This window comes from Phaethon aethereus (genome assembly GCF_964289735.1).
Source record: "Phaethon aethereus genome assembly, chromosome: 10".
Classification (NCBI taxonomy): Eukaryota; Metazoa; Chordata; class Aves; order Phaethontiformes; family Phaethontidae; genus Phaethon; species Phaethon aethereus.
In genome coordinates this window covers 1,162,326-1,181,139 of record NC_138586.1, presented here as the reverse complement: position 1 = coordinate 1,181,139, position 18,814 = coordinate 1,162,326, and the positions used below count along the sequence as shown (strand labels likewise).

The window sequence follows — 18,814 nt, the reverse complement described above, 5'->3', positions numbered from 1 at the left end:
TCTCTCAGCCCTCAACATAATGGGAGGAAGGCATAAGCTTGTTCAATACTTAACAGGATACCGTTGTAAGAAAGCTTCTCTCATTTCCCCTTTTAGGTTCTGTTCAGAACGACACCAGGACTACAATAACCTCTAGAAGAAGGTTTTTCTTATTGCAACTGCACGGTGTCATACAGTCAGTGATCCCATAGTGAATTTTGCCTACCTTGTTTCCACCTAGATTTCTATTAGCACATGTTTTTTGTTCTTCAACTGACCCTTAAAGTTTTTCCTGCTTGTTGTTAAAAAAAAATGCCTGTGATCAGCAAGCTCCAGCTCAAAAAGGAAGTAACGGTCTTGCAGCTATGTTAACAGCAGCTCATTATACAGACCAAGCCCACCAATCCTAACACATGACTTGTTTTGGGGTGAGGCCTTGGCTTTTTTGCTATCAAACTGAAGTAGAAAAACTGCCGCTCACTTAGAGTCACACCATACATGTCCCCTTTTAATGTCCCAGAGACACTGAGTGTACGTTGTCCCAAGACTTCTGTAAAAGCATATATTCTGCACTTTGAGAAGTGAGGCAGCACATTTGCAAACTGATTATCTTCAGCAACACACCATTTCTACAAGCCAACACTCCTGCATACATAGCAAACTGGACAGGTTACAGCGTGCAAGTGTTTCAGGGCCACACTTCTGTGAAGTCTCCAGAGTTGGAAAAACACACCTGCTGTCATATAAATGGACACACTTAATCAGCTCAAGTATCATCACATTAATCTACTGACAGACCCAAGATTTAACATGCGAAACCACATGTCAGACCACAGCTGTGACATCTGCTCGGCTGACCCAGTACATTCATAAGCCTCTTTTCTGCTTAGGAAAGACTTAGGAGGACTTTTGACCCTGCAAAACCCAAAAATCTTATTTTTCACTTTGCACTTGATTGCCCTAATATTGCCTGCCTCGTTTTGTGTCTAGAAATATGGCATTCTGTCCAGAAAGATCACACACCTACTTCAGAGCAACAGAGTAGCTTAAAGACCTCTCTAGAAACAGGTACAACAGCAGAGAAGCAGTGGTTTAGTTCCAGGATCCAAAGACCACGGGCAGAAAGAGTGAACATAGGCTACGCTCAGCCAGACTTTTCACCCCTCTGGCACTGACTGAAGTGACCTATCGATCTCTTCTGTACCAGGAGCTGGTCCTACTGAGCACCGTGCAGACAGACCTGCCCTTACGCTTTTCCCATGAACCGATGCAAAATGATCACGGCAGCAGCGGAAGAGGTGGCAGAGGAATGCAGGGCAGTTAACAAGGCTGTGAAGTTGAGATACAATCACTGCCGCAGCACATCAGGGCTCACTTTGGCTGTCTGAGCTTGACAGATTCAGGTTGGGGGGGGGGGGGGGGGGGCGGCGGGGTGTGTGCAGGGAATAAACTCATAGATTTATTCGGAGGATACACTCCACAGCTAAGCCACAACCCCCCGGGAGCACCAAGGTAGCCAGAGCCTGCACTGCAGAAGGGAACAGAAGGTAAAGAATGAGTTTGACAAGGGGCCGCAGCAAGCAGAGCAGGATGCAGAACACTAAGAGCTCTCAAAACACACTGCTTCGGAGCAGAGCACCCAGCCAAGTGCACTGTAGAAAACCCAAGAGAATTCATAGTGCCAGTAAAGGGGGAGAACACACCAGACAAAGCCTCACGCCATGCAGACATGAGTTCCCAGATAAACTGTTCTCCTTCACTCTTCCTTGACCAATAACACAACAAAAGGGCATCGACAGCTGAAGGGGAGAGGAAGCACGAGAGCACTCAGCAGCAGCTCCCCCAAACAGATTTGCTGCTTTCACGTCCTCCTGGCCTAAAGCTGGCACTCCTCCGACCCATATATGTGCCCCTTCATTTCTACCAGGGACAGGAGGGAAGCCCCTTGTGCTGCTTTGCACGGCTTGCTTCTTGTTCACCCTGTCTCAGAGCAAGACCTGTTTTCAGAACACAGGCAACCTGTTGCATTTACCTGCTGTTCTTCGATGTGACAGCTTCCCTTCTCCCCACTTATGCACCCAAGTACTCACACGCCACTTGTTTCCCATCCACCGCTCCCACCGAGGCGCCCACCGCATCTGGACATGGCTCAGGGATTATTTACATCCAGCTGACAACACTTGCACAAAGCCTAGTAGGAAGAAGGGAGGTGAAGAGTGCCCAGACCAGCAGACCACCTTTCACTACTGGTGAAGGGATTGGGGTTTGCAAACAGCTGTTCCCCTGCCTTGCCCCTCTCCCTTCCAGACTGAAGCAAACAAGCTCCAGCTCATTTAACGTCAGTACAAAGAGGTGACAAACAGCTAGGTTTGTTTTTGTTTCCTCCCACAGTCACAGGTATGCTGGCTTACAGGCTCAGAACTGCCCTGTAACATCAAGTCTGTCAGCACTGCAGAAAAAGCCCAAATTCTTTTACATCTAAGAAGAGGCAATCTTTAAACATAAGGACAGGTGATGCTTATTACACTCAATTAAGTAGTGTCTATGTCCACCTGAAGATTATGGAAGTTACAGAAGAAAGGAAAGCATGGGTAACAGTTCTTCCCCTTACACATTTTCGAAGGAAATGCCTCAATGCAACCCAAGGAGTAAGAACACAAAGCAGAGAAGAAAGTTGTGATTACTCACTATCTGTAATAGAAAATGAAAAGAAAGTTCAGGAACAGGTTCCAGCAGGGGAAAGTAGTTCTTCACACAAGGCGCACCCTGAAGCTCGTTCCCACATGTTATCATGGAGGAAAATTGTTCACAAGAGTTCAGAAAGTAACTGACAAATTTACAGAGGAAAAAAAAAATCACTATTAAACAAGTATCACCCAAGCAGCTGCTCCCTGGCACCAAAGAGTTTATTCTGAGTTTCTTCTATTCTTCCACTCTTCCCCAGGTGTCCCACCAGTCACCACGGAGCCAGACCACCTTCAGTCTGCCTCAATACAGCCATTCACAACCCTGAGAATCACTGACTCCACAGAAGTTCAGGATTTTTTTTTTTGTTTCCAGGGAGAAATACTATGAAGAGCAAGTAACATCTTCAGGCAGCAAAGCAGGTGGCCCACCAAGTCAGATCCATGGTCCAGCCCCAGTCGAGGTTATAACTCTCACAGTGCTTGAGCTTTAGGGCTGCTCTTGCTCACCACACTGCTCTTCTCGTACAGGAACAATTAAGAGTTATACAAAGGCCTGCAAAGTCTCAGCACTCTCAGGTTACAGAAAATGCCTTAAAGGAGTTTAAAACACACGCATCCTATCACCTCTTGCAACACCTGAACTACCAAGAACATCACATGACAAGTAGAGAGCCAAGTAATTTGCAAAGTCTCTTAGAAGCCCGACCACAACCTTTTCCTTCCAGCATCACTGAACCAGCCTGCCAGATCGCATCTTGCCAAGAGTGTTTTACAGCTGCCCCAGCACAGAAAATGCAAACTTCCTTCCAGAAGGCTGTATCCAGAAGAGCCCACAGACTCGTCAACCTGCACACACACAAACCATTTGGGGGTGCTGCCCGCACTAAGCTCTCTGACATCCTGCCACAGATGTGACCAACCTAGCAGAGCTTGCCCTTTTTTTTTTAAAGCCAGCCTTAAATTGCTACATCAACACCACATTGATTGCATTCGAGCAGAAAAAGCAGTCACAGATTCCAGTGATATATTGCTGTCTCTGGCCTTAAAAAGCTGCTCTCAGCTCTTCAGAGCACAGCGCTACCAACATGCAAGTCTGAGGGTCACAAAGTGGGACTCTAGTGCTTTAAGTCAAGACTCTCCTACTTCTAATTAAACACAACCTGAGTAAATTAGTAGTCACAAGTCCCCTCCTCCACAGACCTGAAGAGACCAAAAGCTTTAGCCTGAGGCTCATTTAAATGATTAACATCATTTAAAATAGGAGTATTTGGACACAGCATTGAGCAGAAGTGGGGATTACTCAGAGCTAAAACATAAAGGAATGAGTAACTTTAGAACCTTCCTGCAGGAGCCACTACCTCCACCTGAAGAAGCTAAAGCAGAAGAAAAGCCAAGCAAAAACACAGACCCAACATGTTTATAGAGAAAGGTGAAACAAAACTAAACCTTGGATAACTCAAGTTAAATGCTTATCACACCAGAGACAAGGGCAGCCACACAGCTGATTCTGATGTTGTAAAAAGAAATTATTAACTGCCATGCAACAGTTCCTCATTTCTCCTGATTACAGACAGCAGCTCACTCCTGCCTGACAAGGGTACAGAGAGAGCACATATATTTACCAGCAAAAAATACCTATGGCAAAAAAAAACCCTCCAAAAAAATGTAACTGCCCAGTCCTTCACAAGTGATTCTCTACAATCTGTGACCCATCCCCTATCCTACACCTTAGCTTTGACTAATCTACCCAGAAGATGCAAACTACACAAAGGGCATTTTATTCTGTTTTCTACTCACTCAACACCTGATCTCTTCAGCTACTACCAACACTAGTTTTCCTAACAGCGAGCAACTGCTGAGCAGCACAAGTCAAAGAATTTGCAAACAGTTACAACAGCACACTGATCTGCAACAATACTAACTAAACCAAGAGGAATTTATTATACAATCATGTCCCTTCAGAGCCACCAAGATATAGTCGGCTGCAATGTTTTGGCCAGCCCAGCAACTGAACCAGAACTGTGTCAGTGCGTGGTACAAGAGCAGGAATAAACAAACACAACTAAGCCTCTTGAGCAATCAGGTGACTGTCAAGTATCAAGAAACCAATCTCTTCACATTGCAGTCACTCAGCGAACAGGACCAATACAAAGCAGCAGCTGTAAAAGAAAAAAACATCCACAAACCCTCCCGCCGCCACAGACACTGCAAAAGATCAGCAGCCTGCAAGGCAGTGGCTCTGCAGGATCCCACAGTCCTGCGACAGCAAAAATCACTGAATTCACAGTCCTCAGCCTTACTTAAAAGACAACAGCCATGTATTTTGCAATGACACTGGCCCCCAGCTTTGAGCAGAATGGATTAAGTGAAGTAAAACAGATTAACAAGAAGCATGTTTCGCTCTAAAAGCAGCACCTCATGCAGCCCTGTAAAACTCATGCATTACTTTTGTTAGTAATACAAACCTATAAAACTGCTAGAGAACATGTCTCCTCAGAATTTACAAGAGAGGCAGGAATTAAATCTATTAAAATCAACCGCTTTGTATAACCTAGAGATCACAACTGTTTTCTATCTAAATTTGCAATACTGAATGGCTGGAAGTAGCCAGGACCAAACCTTCCTAAAAGAAAACGTCACTTAGAAATATCAGGTAGGCCTTGCGTAGAAAGGCTCCAAAATTAGAAGGGAAAGGGGGAAAAGGCTGCATTCCTCATCCACCCAGAAAACACCACGGATCGAAAGAGCTCCTTAAGCAGTGCCAGAAGCATTTGGCAGCTAACGGAGATGAAGCACAAAGGTGAGTCGAGTATTGCATTTGTATCGCGATGGCTGTTTAGTCATTGCAAGTCACACCGGAAGATGCAGCGCGCTGCTGTCTACAAAGTCCCCCATGGTATTTGAAAGACACAGAAAAACCTGCAGCACCTTAAAGAATGACAGAGACGCAGGTTTAGTCTTCACTGTGTTTAAAACTTCAGTAGGGATGACATATTACTTTCAAGTGAGACAGAAAACAACTTGTTCATTGCTCTGACTTCACTGAAGATGTAGAATAAACTATCGGATGGCAGTTAAGGCAGCTGGGGAAAGAAATGAACCCAGAAAACTTGTACCCAACCTCTATCAGCAGTGCTGCCCTTGCCAGCCAAGGGGGAGTGATCAGTTCTTCTTGAGCAGGAGACTCACAGCCTCAGTGCCAACAAGTGATGGAGGAGGGTCCTGCTTGTATTTCCAGAAATAATCTTTACAGAAAGCAAGAGGCATCTCATTACTACTAGCTTTAAACACAAAACAAGTGTAGGTGTTGCAACCCTGCAAGTTGCAAACTGCCTGACTGCAATAAGATCATTTAAACATAGTGACTTCAGTAGAAAGTAGCCTAGACTTCCCTTTAACCCTTCCTTGGCACCCACAAGTTATTAGTTCTTTAACGGACATTCCAACATTAAGCCCCATAGTTTATCTGTTCATTTTAAGCCCGAGAAGCATGACATTCATGCACCAACTTCACGGAAGTTCAGCTTCCTCTCTGCCTGCATAGCATACTTCAGGTTCCTCCGTTTCATCGTTACAGAAACAAATCACTAGAGGAAAATTAATCCATTTTCTCTTCCAGGCCCATTACCTTTTCTGGAAGGCAGCGTAACATGTTTTAGAAGCAGGGTAAAGAACCAGAACACGACAGCTCTTGAATACGCCGCTCTCTAGAGAGGTAACATGTACACCCTAAAGCATGCTTACTTACAGCACCCCCCTAGTACCCTCACTGCCAGCACAGCCGTAATTATTTATCACTTTAAAATAATTAAGCAATAGCCACGCAATGCTCCAAGTTACACCAGCCACACGACGCTCCGGGGTTAACGGCAGCGCAGCCTTCCCCCCCCGCCCTCCGTGTACTCCGGCAACCCACTCCCCAAGCCCTATCCCACGCCACCACACCGAGCCCCCCCCCCCGCTGATACCGGACAAGGCCTCCGACGGCCGCAGCACCGTCCCGTCCCGAGACGCGGCCCACCCCCGGGTGGGGCAGCGGGGACGCCCAGCCAGCCTCCTCCGCCTGCAGGGAAGCACTACCGGTGCCCGCCTGCCCCCACCGGAACGGCCCTCGACCTTGCGGGCCCAGCCCCACCGCCCGCCAGCCCCGCTGCGGCCTGCCGCCCGCCGGGGGAGACACCGGAGACCGAGCGGCTCGCTTGAGTGCAGCGGCCGGCTCCCCCGAGGGGCCTGGCCTCCCCGCAGATTGCGGCCCCGCCGCCGCTCACCGGCCGCCGCGGAAGGAGGGAGCGCTCGCAGGGCGCCGCCGCCCGCCGCGCTCGTTAACAACCCCCCCCCCGCCCCGGTACCGGGCCGCCGCGACGCGCTTCCGGCGGGGGCGTGCCGCGCGGGCCGCTGGGAGCTGTAGTCCCCGCCGCGCGGCACTTTCCGGGAGCTGTAGTCCGGCGGCCATGGCGGAGGAGGCGGGCGAGAGGAAGGCCGCGCTGGAGACGGTGAGTGCGGCCTCCCGGCTGAGGGGTACGGGGCAGGGGGTCTGCTCCCCTCAGGCAGCGGTAGCCGGGGCCTCCCTGGTACTTCCTGGGCCAGGCTCAGCGGCGGGGCCACCCCTAGCCCGGGCCCGCCGAGGAGTGTTACATCGTTGGCGTCGGGATAAATCGGGACAGTGAGGCAAGATCCAAGGGCAGGCCGCCTCTGCAGGTCGCCCTCGGCCGCATCCCCGGCTGGTGCTTTGGGAAACAGCAAAGGTCCTTTGGCAAAGCCGCCCCGCGGTCCACCTGCGTTACGGCTGCTCCTCCCGCAGCCAAGCCGAACCCCGCCTCGGGGGACCCGCGCATCCCTGCCCGGCTGCTCGCGGCCCCTCAGGCCGCCGGGCTTTCCCCGGCGCGGAGCGGCCGCGCTGTACAGCGTCTGCCAACAGCAGAGCGAGGGAGAAGCTGAGGAAAGCGAGCAGCGTTTCCTGCAGTAGGCGAGCCAGAGAGGAACACACCTTTTAGGTGAATTCCTTGACGCTTAGGTGTTTGATGTCCTCTGAGGAGCAGAATCAGATAGAGGTCAGGACTAACCTACTTTAAAACTAGTTGGGACTAACATTTTCTAAAGCAAGCCTTGCTTTTTGAAGATGAATTGCTCAGCACTGTGTAACATCAGGCCTTGGGTGGCTTTGCCTGTTAGCCGTGGGCCCCAGCAGTGTGCCTCGTCTCCTCTCTTTCACCAGTTCCAGGTTGCTGAGCCCTGTGGCAGGAGTTTTTGGACCCTCTTTCCATCTCCAGCACCCGTTGCAGGCAGCAGAAGGCACTAGATGGCACTGCACTTCACGCTAACAGGGTTGCAGGCTCCCTGCTGGCAGTGGCACCAAGTCACAATGACAGGGAGAGCCGACACAACGACCACTGGGTGCTCCGTGCGCCGGTCTGCCAGTGGGAAATGTCCTTGTTCTTGTATTGAAGAGCAAGACCTGAGCACCAGGACAGCCATCCAAGAGAAACAACTGGGCTCTGTAAATTACCTGGTTTTAAAAGCTCCCTTTGGGGCAGGCTTAACCCAATGGTTTTCCATAATCTGTAAGTCTGCAGCCCCTAAACTTTTCCTAATGGTACAGCAGACCCTAGAGTCTCTTAGGGATAGGCTGACTTCTGCTAGTTACCTTTTTCAGGCTCTGTAGAGCCATATCCTTCTCCCCAGTTGTGCAGGCCACAGGCTGAAAGTCACAATTGCTGCAGGAAACCCAATCCTAAGTCTGATGTGATGAATGAAATCGACCTTTGAAGAGCTGCAGGTACTAGAGAGGCCCTTGGCAGCAAAACAGCAGATTCCTCCATGAGGAATGCAGTACCATACTGAAAACAGGAGGATGTGCAGAAGGCAATACGGGCTCATGAAGACCAGCAGAGGACTATATATTCTGACATAAAAGACAAGTTATGGATAAACTGCAGCAAGTGTAGGAGCAAGTGAGTTATTATTCCCCACCCACTTCATGTCTAGTTGATCCCATCTATCTCGGCGCTGTGCTAATGTATCCGCCACAGCACAACCTAGGCACCAAATACAACATTAAATAATTCATCACCATAAATCACAGCCCCTCTAAGCAGGAGAGCTTCTGGAAGATGCAAGATTACAGCCTTTAGGCTTGCGTAGCTGGTAGAGGAGGTGGTGTCCGACGCTTGCGCGGCCAGGTTGCAGGGGCTGTATCCTGACCTTGCTGGGAGGGTGTACCCCAGATCATCTTGGAGGAGGTGCAGGCTTTTCCAACTCTGTTGTCTCTGAGGGACTCAGGTGAATTTGATCAATCCTAAAGCTGCATCAAGATCTCATCAGCTTTTCCTTCTGCTTCTACCATAATACAAGAACAAGGACAATTTAGTAAAGAGACTAGCAAGTTGGTGTGTAACCAGAGAAACGCTGCAGACAAGCAGAATTCCCTACTCCAGGGCATTGGGGCTTTTTTTACAAGTTGGCTCACAAGAGAACAAGTTTTCTCATGATGAATAGTTTGATACCTGAGCACCTCTTAGACGAGACTCAGAAACACTCTGAGAAATCTCAGCCTTTTGCCTCAGGGCACATATCCGATTGCTGCAGGGACCAGGGAAGTATCTGTCCTTCAGGGGAATGTGTCAGTTTTCCTCGGAAGCATCAGACAGCGTCTGTGCCAGAGGCGAGATACCTGACTAGGCGGGCCAATGGCTTGATGAGAAGCAGCAAAGCTTAGGGTCCTGCTGAGATCCAGAATTGTATCTGTGGACTCTCCACAGGAAAGAGGAGAGAGAAATTGAGTCTCTGTGAAGCAGACAGGTTCAGTACAATGTGTTCCTTGCAGCTGCGTGAAAGAGCCATCCTCTGGCTTTCATCTGCCACATCAACGCACTGGGTACTTACGCTGTGCTGAGGAGCGGGTACAGCTTAAATTCATTGCTGCTCTGAGGCACCTGCTGCAGCCCCACAAGCTGGCCCAGCCACCATGCCAGAGGTGCATCCTGTCCCCTCCTTCCTACAGCCACATGTTCCTTCAGCTCTGTGAGGAGGCCTGAAGTCAGTGCAACCCCCAGCACTGTGTGTTAAACTCCCACTTATCCTATTTTTCAAATCATTTTTATGCAACATTTGTAACTCTGCTGTAAATATTTGCTTTCTGTCTGGAAAAGCTTCTCTTTGCCCCCGTGTGTGCAGAGCTACACCTGAGCTCGGGTGTAACTCCTGTTGTGTGACCAAATTGCAGGAGTGTCACTGTCCCAATGAACAGAGCTGTACCTGTCTTGGGGACCTTTGAGATTTTGGCACCTGGGCACACTTCTAACCCTGTGACTGGATGCAGGGAGCAAACTGGGGGCCAGGTGACCTGTCCTGGCATGTGGGTACCTCCTGAGTTAGTCGGCTCTTGTTTGAGCCTGTAGTCTTTGGAAAAAACAAGCTCTTGAGTATGACTGCTGCTAATAATTTTAATAAATACTTCCTTGCAAGGCCTCACAGTAGGAGGGACTGAAACCAGTAGCTGCTTCTGGGAAGTTGGAGGAGGGTGTTGAGTTTAGCAAGCAGGAGAGCAGGTAGGGTCTGATCTGTGCCACTAGCTGCCCAAGTGACCTGTGTCAAATAACTTACATGTTTTTCATTCCACACCAAAGGAAGGTGTGTTTGCCACTCACTGCCTTATTTTAATCACCAGCAAGACTCACCGCTTTGGTTGTGGATTGCAAGATGCTGGGAGGCGAGCGAGACCCTGTCAGTCCAACATCCCCGTTTTTGATGTGATGTTGCTGCATCGCACCTACCCTTCTGTGATAGCTGGTGCACAGGGAGCCTGCCCCTGGATCGTGCTGCAGCTCTGAGTGATCTCTTCCTCTGCGGAAATCAGTCTGCGTTTCCTTTCTGAACTGCTGAATCAATTCCCTGTGGCAGCCGTACCTGCAGAAGGATGAACGGGACTTCTAGGCGGTTATTACTACCCAAGGAGAAACGTGAGGGGTCATAAAACCCCTGGAGCGGTTGAGGATTTGGCCGCTGGCAGGATGGAAAGAAATCAGCACTTGTCTTAGCTCAGCTCTACACTTAACCTTGAAACCTCTTTTTGCTGCCGAGAGAGGAAGCGGTCGGGGGATGCCTGGGCATGTCAGGCTCCACGGTGGCTATGCCGAGCCTGGGGAAAGGTCAGAGGCTCAGCAGCCCTCTGACAGCTAAGTGATTAATTAGGTGGCTTGTTGATTTTGGAGGGGATCCCAAACCAGTCTTCTCAGGAAGCGTTAGCTGGTAAAGCTCTTTTTGGGCGCCTGAGCCAAAAGCAGCAGGAGGATTAGGGGCTGGTTGCTGGCATCACAGGGTTCATTACATGTAGGGCTCAGCAGGGCTTGCCAGTGGGCTCCCCTGGCTCATCCTAAGCATGTGAATTTGGGCTTACAGCTCTTTTTGTTTTCTAACTGGGGTAAGATTTCCCTGCTGACAGGCAGCATTCCTCCCTGGGGATTTTTTGACTGTCCCTCTCATTCCTGTCTAGCCAGGGGCTGGTGGTGGGACCAGGGATCACAGCAACCTGAACAGTCGCTCCCAGCTTCTTTCCCCCATGGGTCCTGAAGCCTCAGATTTCTTTGGGCTCCTCTTCTCTCCTGTGAAGAGGAAGTTTGCACAGGCACTGTGATAACGAGAGAGAGGTTTCTCTGAGGTCTGTAATTTTGCAACTTCCCCTCCATTGTGAAGGTGCTCTTGGTCACACTGCAGTACTCGAGACACAAGCCACAGAGATGGCGCAGCCAGAACTACAAGCCCGCCCAGTTATTCAGGGAAAGCTGAGCACAATAGTATACCCTTCACCCTAGGGCTAGCATTCATTACCTCAGAGCCTTACAGCATCTCTTCTTTCTCCATTTGTGGCAGGTCCAGGCAGATGGGACAGATGGAAACTGCATCACGTTTGTGTTGCATGATGAGGACCACACACTTGGCAACTCCCTCAGATACATGGTCATGAAGAAGTAAGCAAAGCCTCTGGGGGGCCTGGTATTGCTGAGGGCACCTCTGTCTCCTATTCTGGCCCTCTCCTTACTGATCTGCATCTCAGTTGTTGCTGGAACAAGGCAAATGATCAGAAACTACCTCTGTGCACACCTGTTAAAGTCTTTATATGAGCTATGGTGCCAAAGACTCCTTAACTACTACCTCTCTCCACAGGATTAACGTTTTCCTTGTGCTGTTAGTGTCAGAACCCTGAGAGCACTGATAGGCCTTAATGGACCTGACCAGCCACAACTGCAGCCCCCACCCACACCCTGCCCATGGGCCCCGGAGCCCCATTTAAGCTCAGCTCAGATCTTTCAGTCCCTCCTGAGCTATTTTATAGGAGTATGGGTCTCCAGCTCAGCTGGTGTGGGGCTGTGGACTCCATTCACCAGGATGCTGACTCACAGAATGACTTCCTGACCTGACGTCAGCCCTTCCTCATCATTGCACACCTGCTTGGTGATCACTGGGTAGTGTCTGACCCTCATTACCCTCACCTGACCTGAGACTGACCTGCAGATTCACTTCTTGGCCTGACCTCGGGCCTGCTTCATCCCCACAAACCTGCCTGATGATCTTGACCCTTGGCTGACTCTGGCTACCACCTTTGCACCCACCCTACTCCCTTGCTTGGGTGCTGTGGGACAGGACTAGCTAGTGAGGGCTCTGCCCTATCAGCTGTCTTACTATTCATGGCTCCCAGGTCCCCATCCTGTAGGGAACAGCCAGTGCTTGCTGCTCCTTGATGCTTAGTTATGAAGGAAATTTAATGTCTGACATGTGAAAGACTTCTGAATGTCTTATTTGGCCCTGCGTAAAATGATGTGCAACTCCATGTAAGTACACATGGTCAGGCGGTATCTATGTCTTCTTCTGGGATATGCGCTGTCAGAAAACAGCATAGGAACAGCCAATATTAAGCAAATTTACCATCTTTCATGCTTGCATGGAGATGCAGGAATTGAGGCTGGGAATTAATTATCCTGCTGCCCTCATCAAAATATACAAATAGGTTCACCCTGGTTGCCCAGTTTTATCAAACTGAGCAGAACTGAGGGTTTGCGAAGACCTACTGGTAAGCCTCAGAAGAATTACAGCAGGAAGCTCAATGCTTCATCTCAAATGACAGTGGCATTGCAAATGTCATGTGAATTCCTCTGATAAATCACCATGAAAAGAAAAACAGAAGGCTTCTTGCAAGGGACTGTTATTTTTACTGGGTGGACAAACATTCTACCGACTACCTCAGCTTATGAAGGCAGAGGCCATGCAGCCTGCAAACCATCTCGGTAAATCCTTGTAGTGCCCTAGACCCATCAGCCTCTTTTGCTCAGCAGAACTGCGACAAGTTGGTGTACAGTGAGCTTTCCAAGCATCCAGGATCCCCTGTTTGAACTCTGCAGGCCTGCCAGTGGACCGCTGCTGGTGCCAGGGTGGTGCCTACAATTGTGCCAGCCATGTTCTTCCCCTACAAAGCTCCAGCTGCAGCTCAGAGATAGATGGGAGCGTGTGAATAAGGCTACACAGGTGGTTTCCCTTCAGTATATCCCTCCCATAAGACCTTCGGTCATTTTAGAAACATCTGAGTCCCAGCAGGTCTGAGTTTCCTCAGACTTGCTGTGGATTGGCCTGGGTTTCACTGCTCTCTTCTCTCTCCCCTCTTGCAGTCCTGATGTGGAGTTCTGTGGCTACTGCATCACACACCCCTCTGAAAGCAAGATCAACTTCCGGATCCAGACCAGAGGTATGAGTGTGCATATTTCTTCCATGTCTGGGGCCCTTCTTTAGTGGATTTCCCCCTGCTCATGTCAGGTTTCCACCATGAGTCATTTAAATAAAGAAAAGCACTTTTCTCCTTCTCTGCTAGCCTTCCACTTCCTGGAATTGAGTATTTAGGTTGTGCTTGCTGACTCATTTAATTGCCTAAAAATAATTAGTGCTCAGGCTGTTTGCCTCGCCAAGGGAACCCCTACCCTATGGAACTAATTGCAGGGTAAGTGTCTGCTGTTCCTGTGCTGTAGCCTGGACCATCACACTGAGCTCAGCTCACAGGCTGCTGCTAGGAGGGAAGCGTGTGGGCATGTACCTGGTGTAAGAGCCTCTCCCTATCCTGGGGATCGCCCTTGGTTGCAGTGGTAATAGCCACGCTGCCTCAGAGCGGTGAGGGAGAGGGCTACCAACCCCTTTGGAAACCACCTCCCATTTCACTAATGCATCTCCTTTCCTGAAGGGGCCCTTCCTGCTGTCGAGCCATTCCGGAAAGGGCTGAATGATCTGATGGGTGTTTGCCAACACGTGCTCAACACCTTTGAGGTGAGACTATTCCTGAAGAGCTCAGGGGCCTTTTCTGTCTCTTGGTCTCAGAAGGGAGAAGAATGGGCTGAGACCTGTGTTGAAGGCACTTTTGACATGAAAAACCTGATAGTTTTTTCAGATGTTCTGTGCCTGACCTGTGGCATGGCCTGCCTTCCTGTCCCTTGGAATGACTGTAAAGCTCAGTCCCTTCTGAAAGTATCTGGAGTTCTCTCAGAACTTCTCAGGTCCCTCAACATTTCCAGGCAGTGGACAGAGAAGTCCCAGCACAGACCAGGGTGGTGGCACTGTGGTATACGAGTCACTCAGATGTATGCTGTTAACATTTGTCCTTTGCTCTTGTTTGCAGAGGAGCATGAAGGAATACAGGGCCCAGAGGGAGGAAGAGATGCAGTAGCATTTGGGGATGGCAGTCCCCATGGATGTGTGTAACGTCTGTGTGTTGAATTCCCCGTGTCAAGAGTTTTTTGTTAGGTTGCGTTTTTTTTGTGACCACTTTGATGCAAACCTGTATTTTCTGTAATAATAAATTTTATGAAGTTTGATGATGCAAAGGTCACACTGCATTCAGCTGAACACGGGTATGGAAAATGGCAGTTGGCAGAGCAAAAGAGCTGCCTTCTATCTTATTTCTTTCCCTCTCCAACTGTTGTTGCTGTTTTCTGCACAGGATTTTCAGATCACAGAGTTTGCAGGTAGTCTGGTGCACAGAATTAGTCTGCCCCAGAGTCCACAGGGAGCAAAGGGGCTCAGTGCTGTGTAGAATCAAGCTTTTAGAGAGGTAGCACCCTCTCCCAGTTTAAATCTTTCTGTTACGGGAACCAGTGCAATTGACTTCAACAGATACGGCCAGCCTTTCTAACCAGATCGCTGTAGAATGATACTCTGTTCATTGGGGGGGGAGAGATGAGCAAAAAAAAAAACCATTTGCCTTTTTTAACCTCCTGAAGAATGCAGACAAAGGCAAGCCCAGACCACTCCTCATGAGCAGGTTTAAAGGGTACAGCGCTGAAACCCTGGCCTTGTTCAGAGCTGCTGGCAGCTAGCCACGTGAAAGCCTTTTATTGAGTATAACATGGCATGAAATTGCAGGGTTTTTCTGCTCCGTGGATTGTGAACCTTTCCGGTTTGCTCTGCGCAGGGGGGACACCGCTTGTCTCTTCAGTGGAGGTCTGCAGTTACCAAAGGAACCTGCTGACACTCAATTAAGTATTTAGCAGACTTTGCAGACCCCCTGCTGCTTAATAAGAAACACCCAGAGATTTTCCTTTCAAACACCAACATGTTTTATTAACATACAGAGGAATAAGAGGGGGGATGTAAAATGTCAGGTTTTCTCTATAAAATCAGTCTTTCAAATATGAATTGACAGACTTGGGCTCTCTGACGGGCTGGCGGCAGGTTTGTGTTTGCAGGCGTTAGGCCAAGAAGGCAGCTGAACCCTACGTTTCACAATGTGGCTCCTTTGCCTCTCGGTTTGCTGCAGTGGGTTAATCCTGCCTGTGCCAACGTGGTCCCACATCTATAGTGGGTGGCTGCTGTGGCTTTGCTTTTGGCTAATCCTGCCTGGCCTGGTTTCTTCATGCTGAAACCTAAGGGTGCTTAAAGCACGCTTTCACGCAGGACTTGGGATGCAGCAGGGGTGCACGGGGAAGAGGGGCTGCGCCTGGAGAGTGCTGCTGAGTGTTTCACCCCACTGCATAGGAGCAAGCACAGGCCTGGGGACTTTGGTGAATTCCCCAGCCCAAGCAAGAGGGAGACATAAAAAAGCAGGAAAGCAGTTTCCCCAGGGCAGGGGGGGAGAGGGTAAAGGGGTAAATAAACCAGGAGCTGACTCGTGCACCTGGGTTCAATCTCAGCCCAGGTGTCATGGAGAACAGTTTTTTAAAAAGGTCTTGAAATCCAGCTGGTCGCTGACCTGCTGCTCACTTCCTCCACCACCCAGGGGATGCTATGGGCCAGCTGCATGTGAGCTGAGCCAAGCTGAGCTGCAGGGCCCACTGTTTCTGGACCTCCTCTGCCTGGGGAAGCAAGGGAAGGATATGCCTGCCCATAACTGTACAGCTCTCCCCTGTGAAGGGCAATAGGAGCTGGCAGCAGGGAGCTGTCTGCTTTTGCATCTCCATGAGCACCTAAAACCAGGCGGCATGTATACTCCTTTTCTGATAGGCATTATTTTCCCTTTGAGCTGAAACATGCTGGTCCTGGTCTTGGTTGTAGCCTAGGGGAGACCTTCTAGGGATGGGAAAGTGCCATTTGGATGCCAGTGCAATAGAAGAGCTTTAAAAGTGTGCTCTTTCCTGCTGATATCTCAGCTCTCTTCTCCTCTCCCTCCTCTCTCACACTTGGTCAAACTTCATGATGTTGGTTTTAACAGAAGATGTCTGGGAGGAAAGCACAAGGGGAAAGCTATACCAAAGGAGGATGAAGTCACTGTTCGACACACATGCAACAAGTGATAGCAATGTCCAGAGCTGGGATGAATTCATGTCAGTCTGTTTGTTGCAATATTAATAATGTGCAGATCTGAGACTGGTTTTGAACTATTTAAGGCTAAAATGTTGATCTGAGCGTAGCTGCTAATGCAGGAGTGATTAAATCTGCTCTTGGAGCATAAAAAGAGACGTTAGCCACTTGGGGCCCAGGAGGTTAAGTGAGGTAAAAGGATTCCCCTGTGTGCCTGTAATTGGTGTCTGTCTTGTGAATACTAGCAGGTCCTGGCTGTTCTGCCTGTCCTTAGGAGAGGACTATGGCTCTTCTGCGTTTGGGAAGCTGCTCCGTACGGCATTACCAAAGGTCAGTACTGGGAAATTGCCCAGATGCTTCAATCTTCACTGAAATGAGTGGGAGCTGTGCGTTGAAATATGGTAGTTCCCATGCACTGTGCAAGTAAAAGACAGAACCACCTTGCTCAGCTGCTGGCAGGCACTAAGCTGCATGACTGCGTGCTTTGCCCTTGCTTTTACGTGATAAGGCTGACTTTTACCAGTTGGGACTGACTTTATCTTGCAACAAGGGGGACAGCAACAGCCAGGGACAGGTCTAGAGCTTCAAACTCTTAAGCTGCTTTCTTTGCTATTTCACCTTTTTGGCACGTGTGGCTTCGCACCAGGCGGACATGCAGAGCTTGATGCTCTGTCCTGCTTCTCTGAGGCACTGAGTGCGCTTTAGCTGGCTCCTGCATGCCCAGAGTATTTCAGTTTCCCTTCGCCATGTCCTGGTACAATGGGCTGGTGACCACATCCCTCTTGGGTCTGGAACGATCTTGGCTAAAGCAAGCTGCTTCTCCTGACTTTCTGCCTGAGGGATCCTGTCTTCTAACAACTCCAGTTCATTTGGCACTATTTCTTTTTAATTAAGGGCAGCCCTGGGACTGCTGTTTCAGGGTCAGGTTGGAAGAAACCACCTGAAAACTGGCACCTGGGCTAGCAGAGGCACAATATATGTGCCAGGAGAGCAGAGGTGGACAGGACAGAGGAAGTCACGTTCCTTGCATGTGTGCGTGCTCATCCTCAGCTTGTCTCCAGTGCCGATTTGCGGCTGAAGCTGGCCCTGCTCAGTGCATCTGTTGGCCTTGAATTACCTACTGTGACCCAGACTTACCGGCTTTACCTGACAGATCTCCACGTCTGACCCACAGCATCCTCTGCTCGCTAGAGTTCTCAGCCCTCTCCAGCTTGTCCAGGCTATAAGGGCACTGACCAAAATCAGTGCCTCCTGGCAGGAGGTGGCCAAGGAGCTGGGCCATCTGGAGCTGAATTTGCCACAATTTGGGGTAGGGCAGAATGTGAGTGAGACACTGCCTTAGGCTTACCCACTGCCATGTCCTTGGAGTGGGATGAGGTGTTGAAGTCACAGAATCCATTTACCTGTGAATATGGACAAATACAGAAATACATAGAATTCAGATTTTTTTATAACCACGATCATTAAAAAATATCTTTCTACTAAGATGTCTGCACTGGAACATTTCAGTCTTTATCAGTTTTCTCCGTTGACTTCATTTGTCCACCAGCAAAGTGCAGCCAGCTCTAGGGCAGAGCGCAGCAGCAGCGCTGCGGAGTTGGTACAGAGAAATCTGCTCCAGTGGGTCGGTAAGTTTATAGAAAATGTGCTGGTCTAGATATTCCTCAGTCTTTCTGTTTTCGTTGAAATCCATTTGTCTTTCAGAAATGTGATTTGTTTGTAAAACATCTGCATTTCAGTGAAAGCTAAGCTAAAAAAACCCCAGCACCCGGAGAACCAAATTACTGCCTATCTCTCCCTACCGTGAACAGGAGGAGATTTCTCACCATTGATGGCCTACCAGACATACATGGTGCCTGGATCTTATCCAGGCTCTCTGCCCAGGGACAAACGTCCCAGCAACAGAGGGAGATGATAAGGGATGCTACCAAAGCTTTTCTTTGGCGTTTTCAGCTGGAAGTTATCACTCATGGTCTTCTCCCTCTCTTCCTCATCCCTCGTCCATCTCAAAGTGACCGCATCTCAACCTCCCTTCCCTTTTCACACACGTCTCCCCACCCCACGTTTCCACCCGAGACAAATGGCCATAAGTCACTTTGTTTTCCTGCGAGGAAATGAAAAATCCTATAAGGATGGGAATCCCCTTCCCCCTCCTCCAGAGGCGACTCGGACCAGAGGACGGATCGGCGTGGTTCAGAGGCTGTGTTCAGAGCTACTCCCAGGGGTCCGTGAAATGCTGCAGCTCCTTCCAGGTGGGTTACGACACAAAGGCAAAATCGATTCAGGCCCAGCCAGGAAACATTCGTGCGAGAGAAGTGGAGGGGTCCCGCCGTCTTGGCACGGTGCCTTCTCCTCTCGGCCCCATGGGTGGCACGGCC

General features: G+C 49.6%; 1 protein-coding gene across 1 annotated transcript; it reads left to right on the top strand.

Moving 5' to 3' along the window:
* Nucleotides 1-7,117: 7,117 nt before the first annotated feature.
* LOC309408188 (DNA-directed RNA polymerases I and III subunit RPAC2-like) lies at nt 7,118-14,508 on the top strand (the record flags this gene model as incomplete). The annotated part of the gene is made up of 5 exons (XM_082003965.1): nt 7,118-7,159; nt 11,535-11,632; nt 13,325-13,401; nt 13,888-13,970; nt 14,320-14,508. The coding sequence occupies 5 exons, from the start codon at nt 7,118-7,120 to the stop codon at nt 14,365-14,367; spliced, it is 348 nt and encodes a 115-aa protein (XP_081860091.1). The 3' UTR covers nt 14,368-14,508.
* Between the last annotated feature and the right edge of the window lie 4,306 nt (nt 14,509-18,814).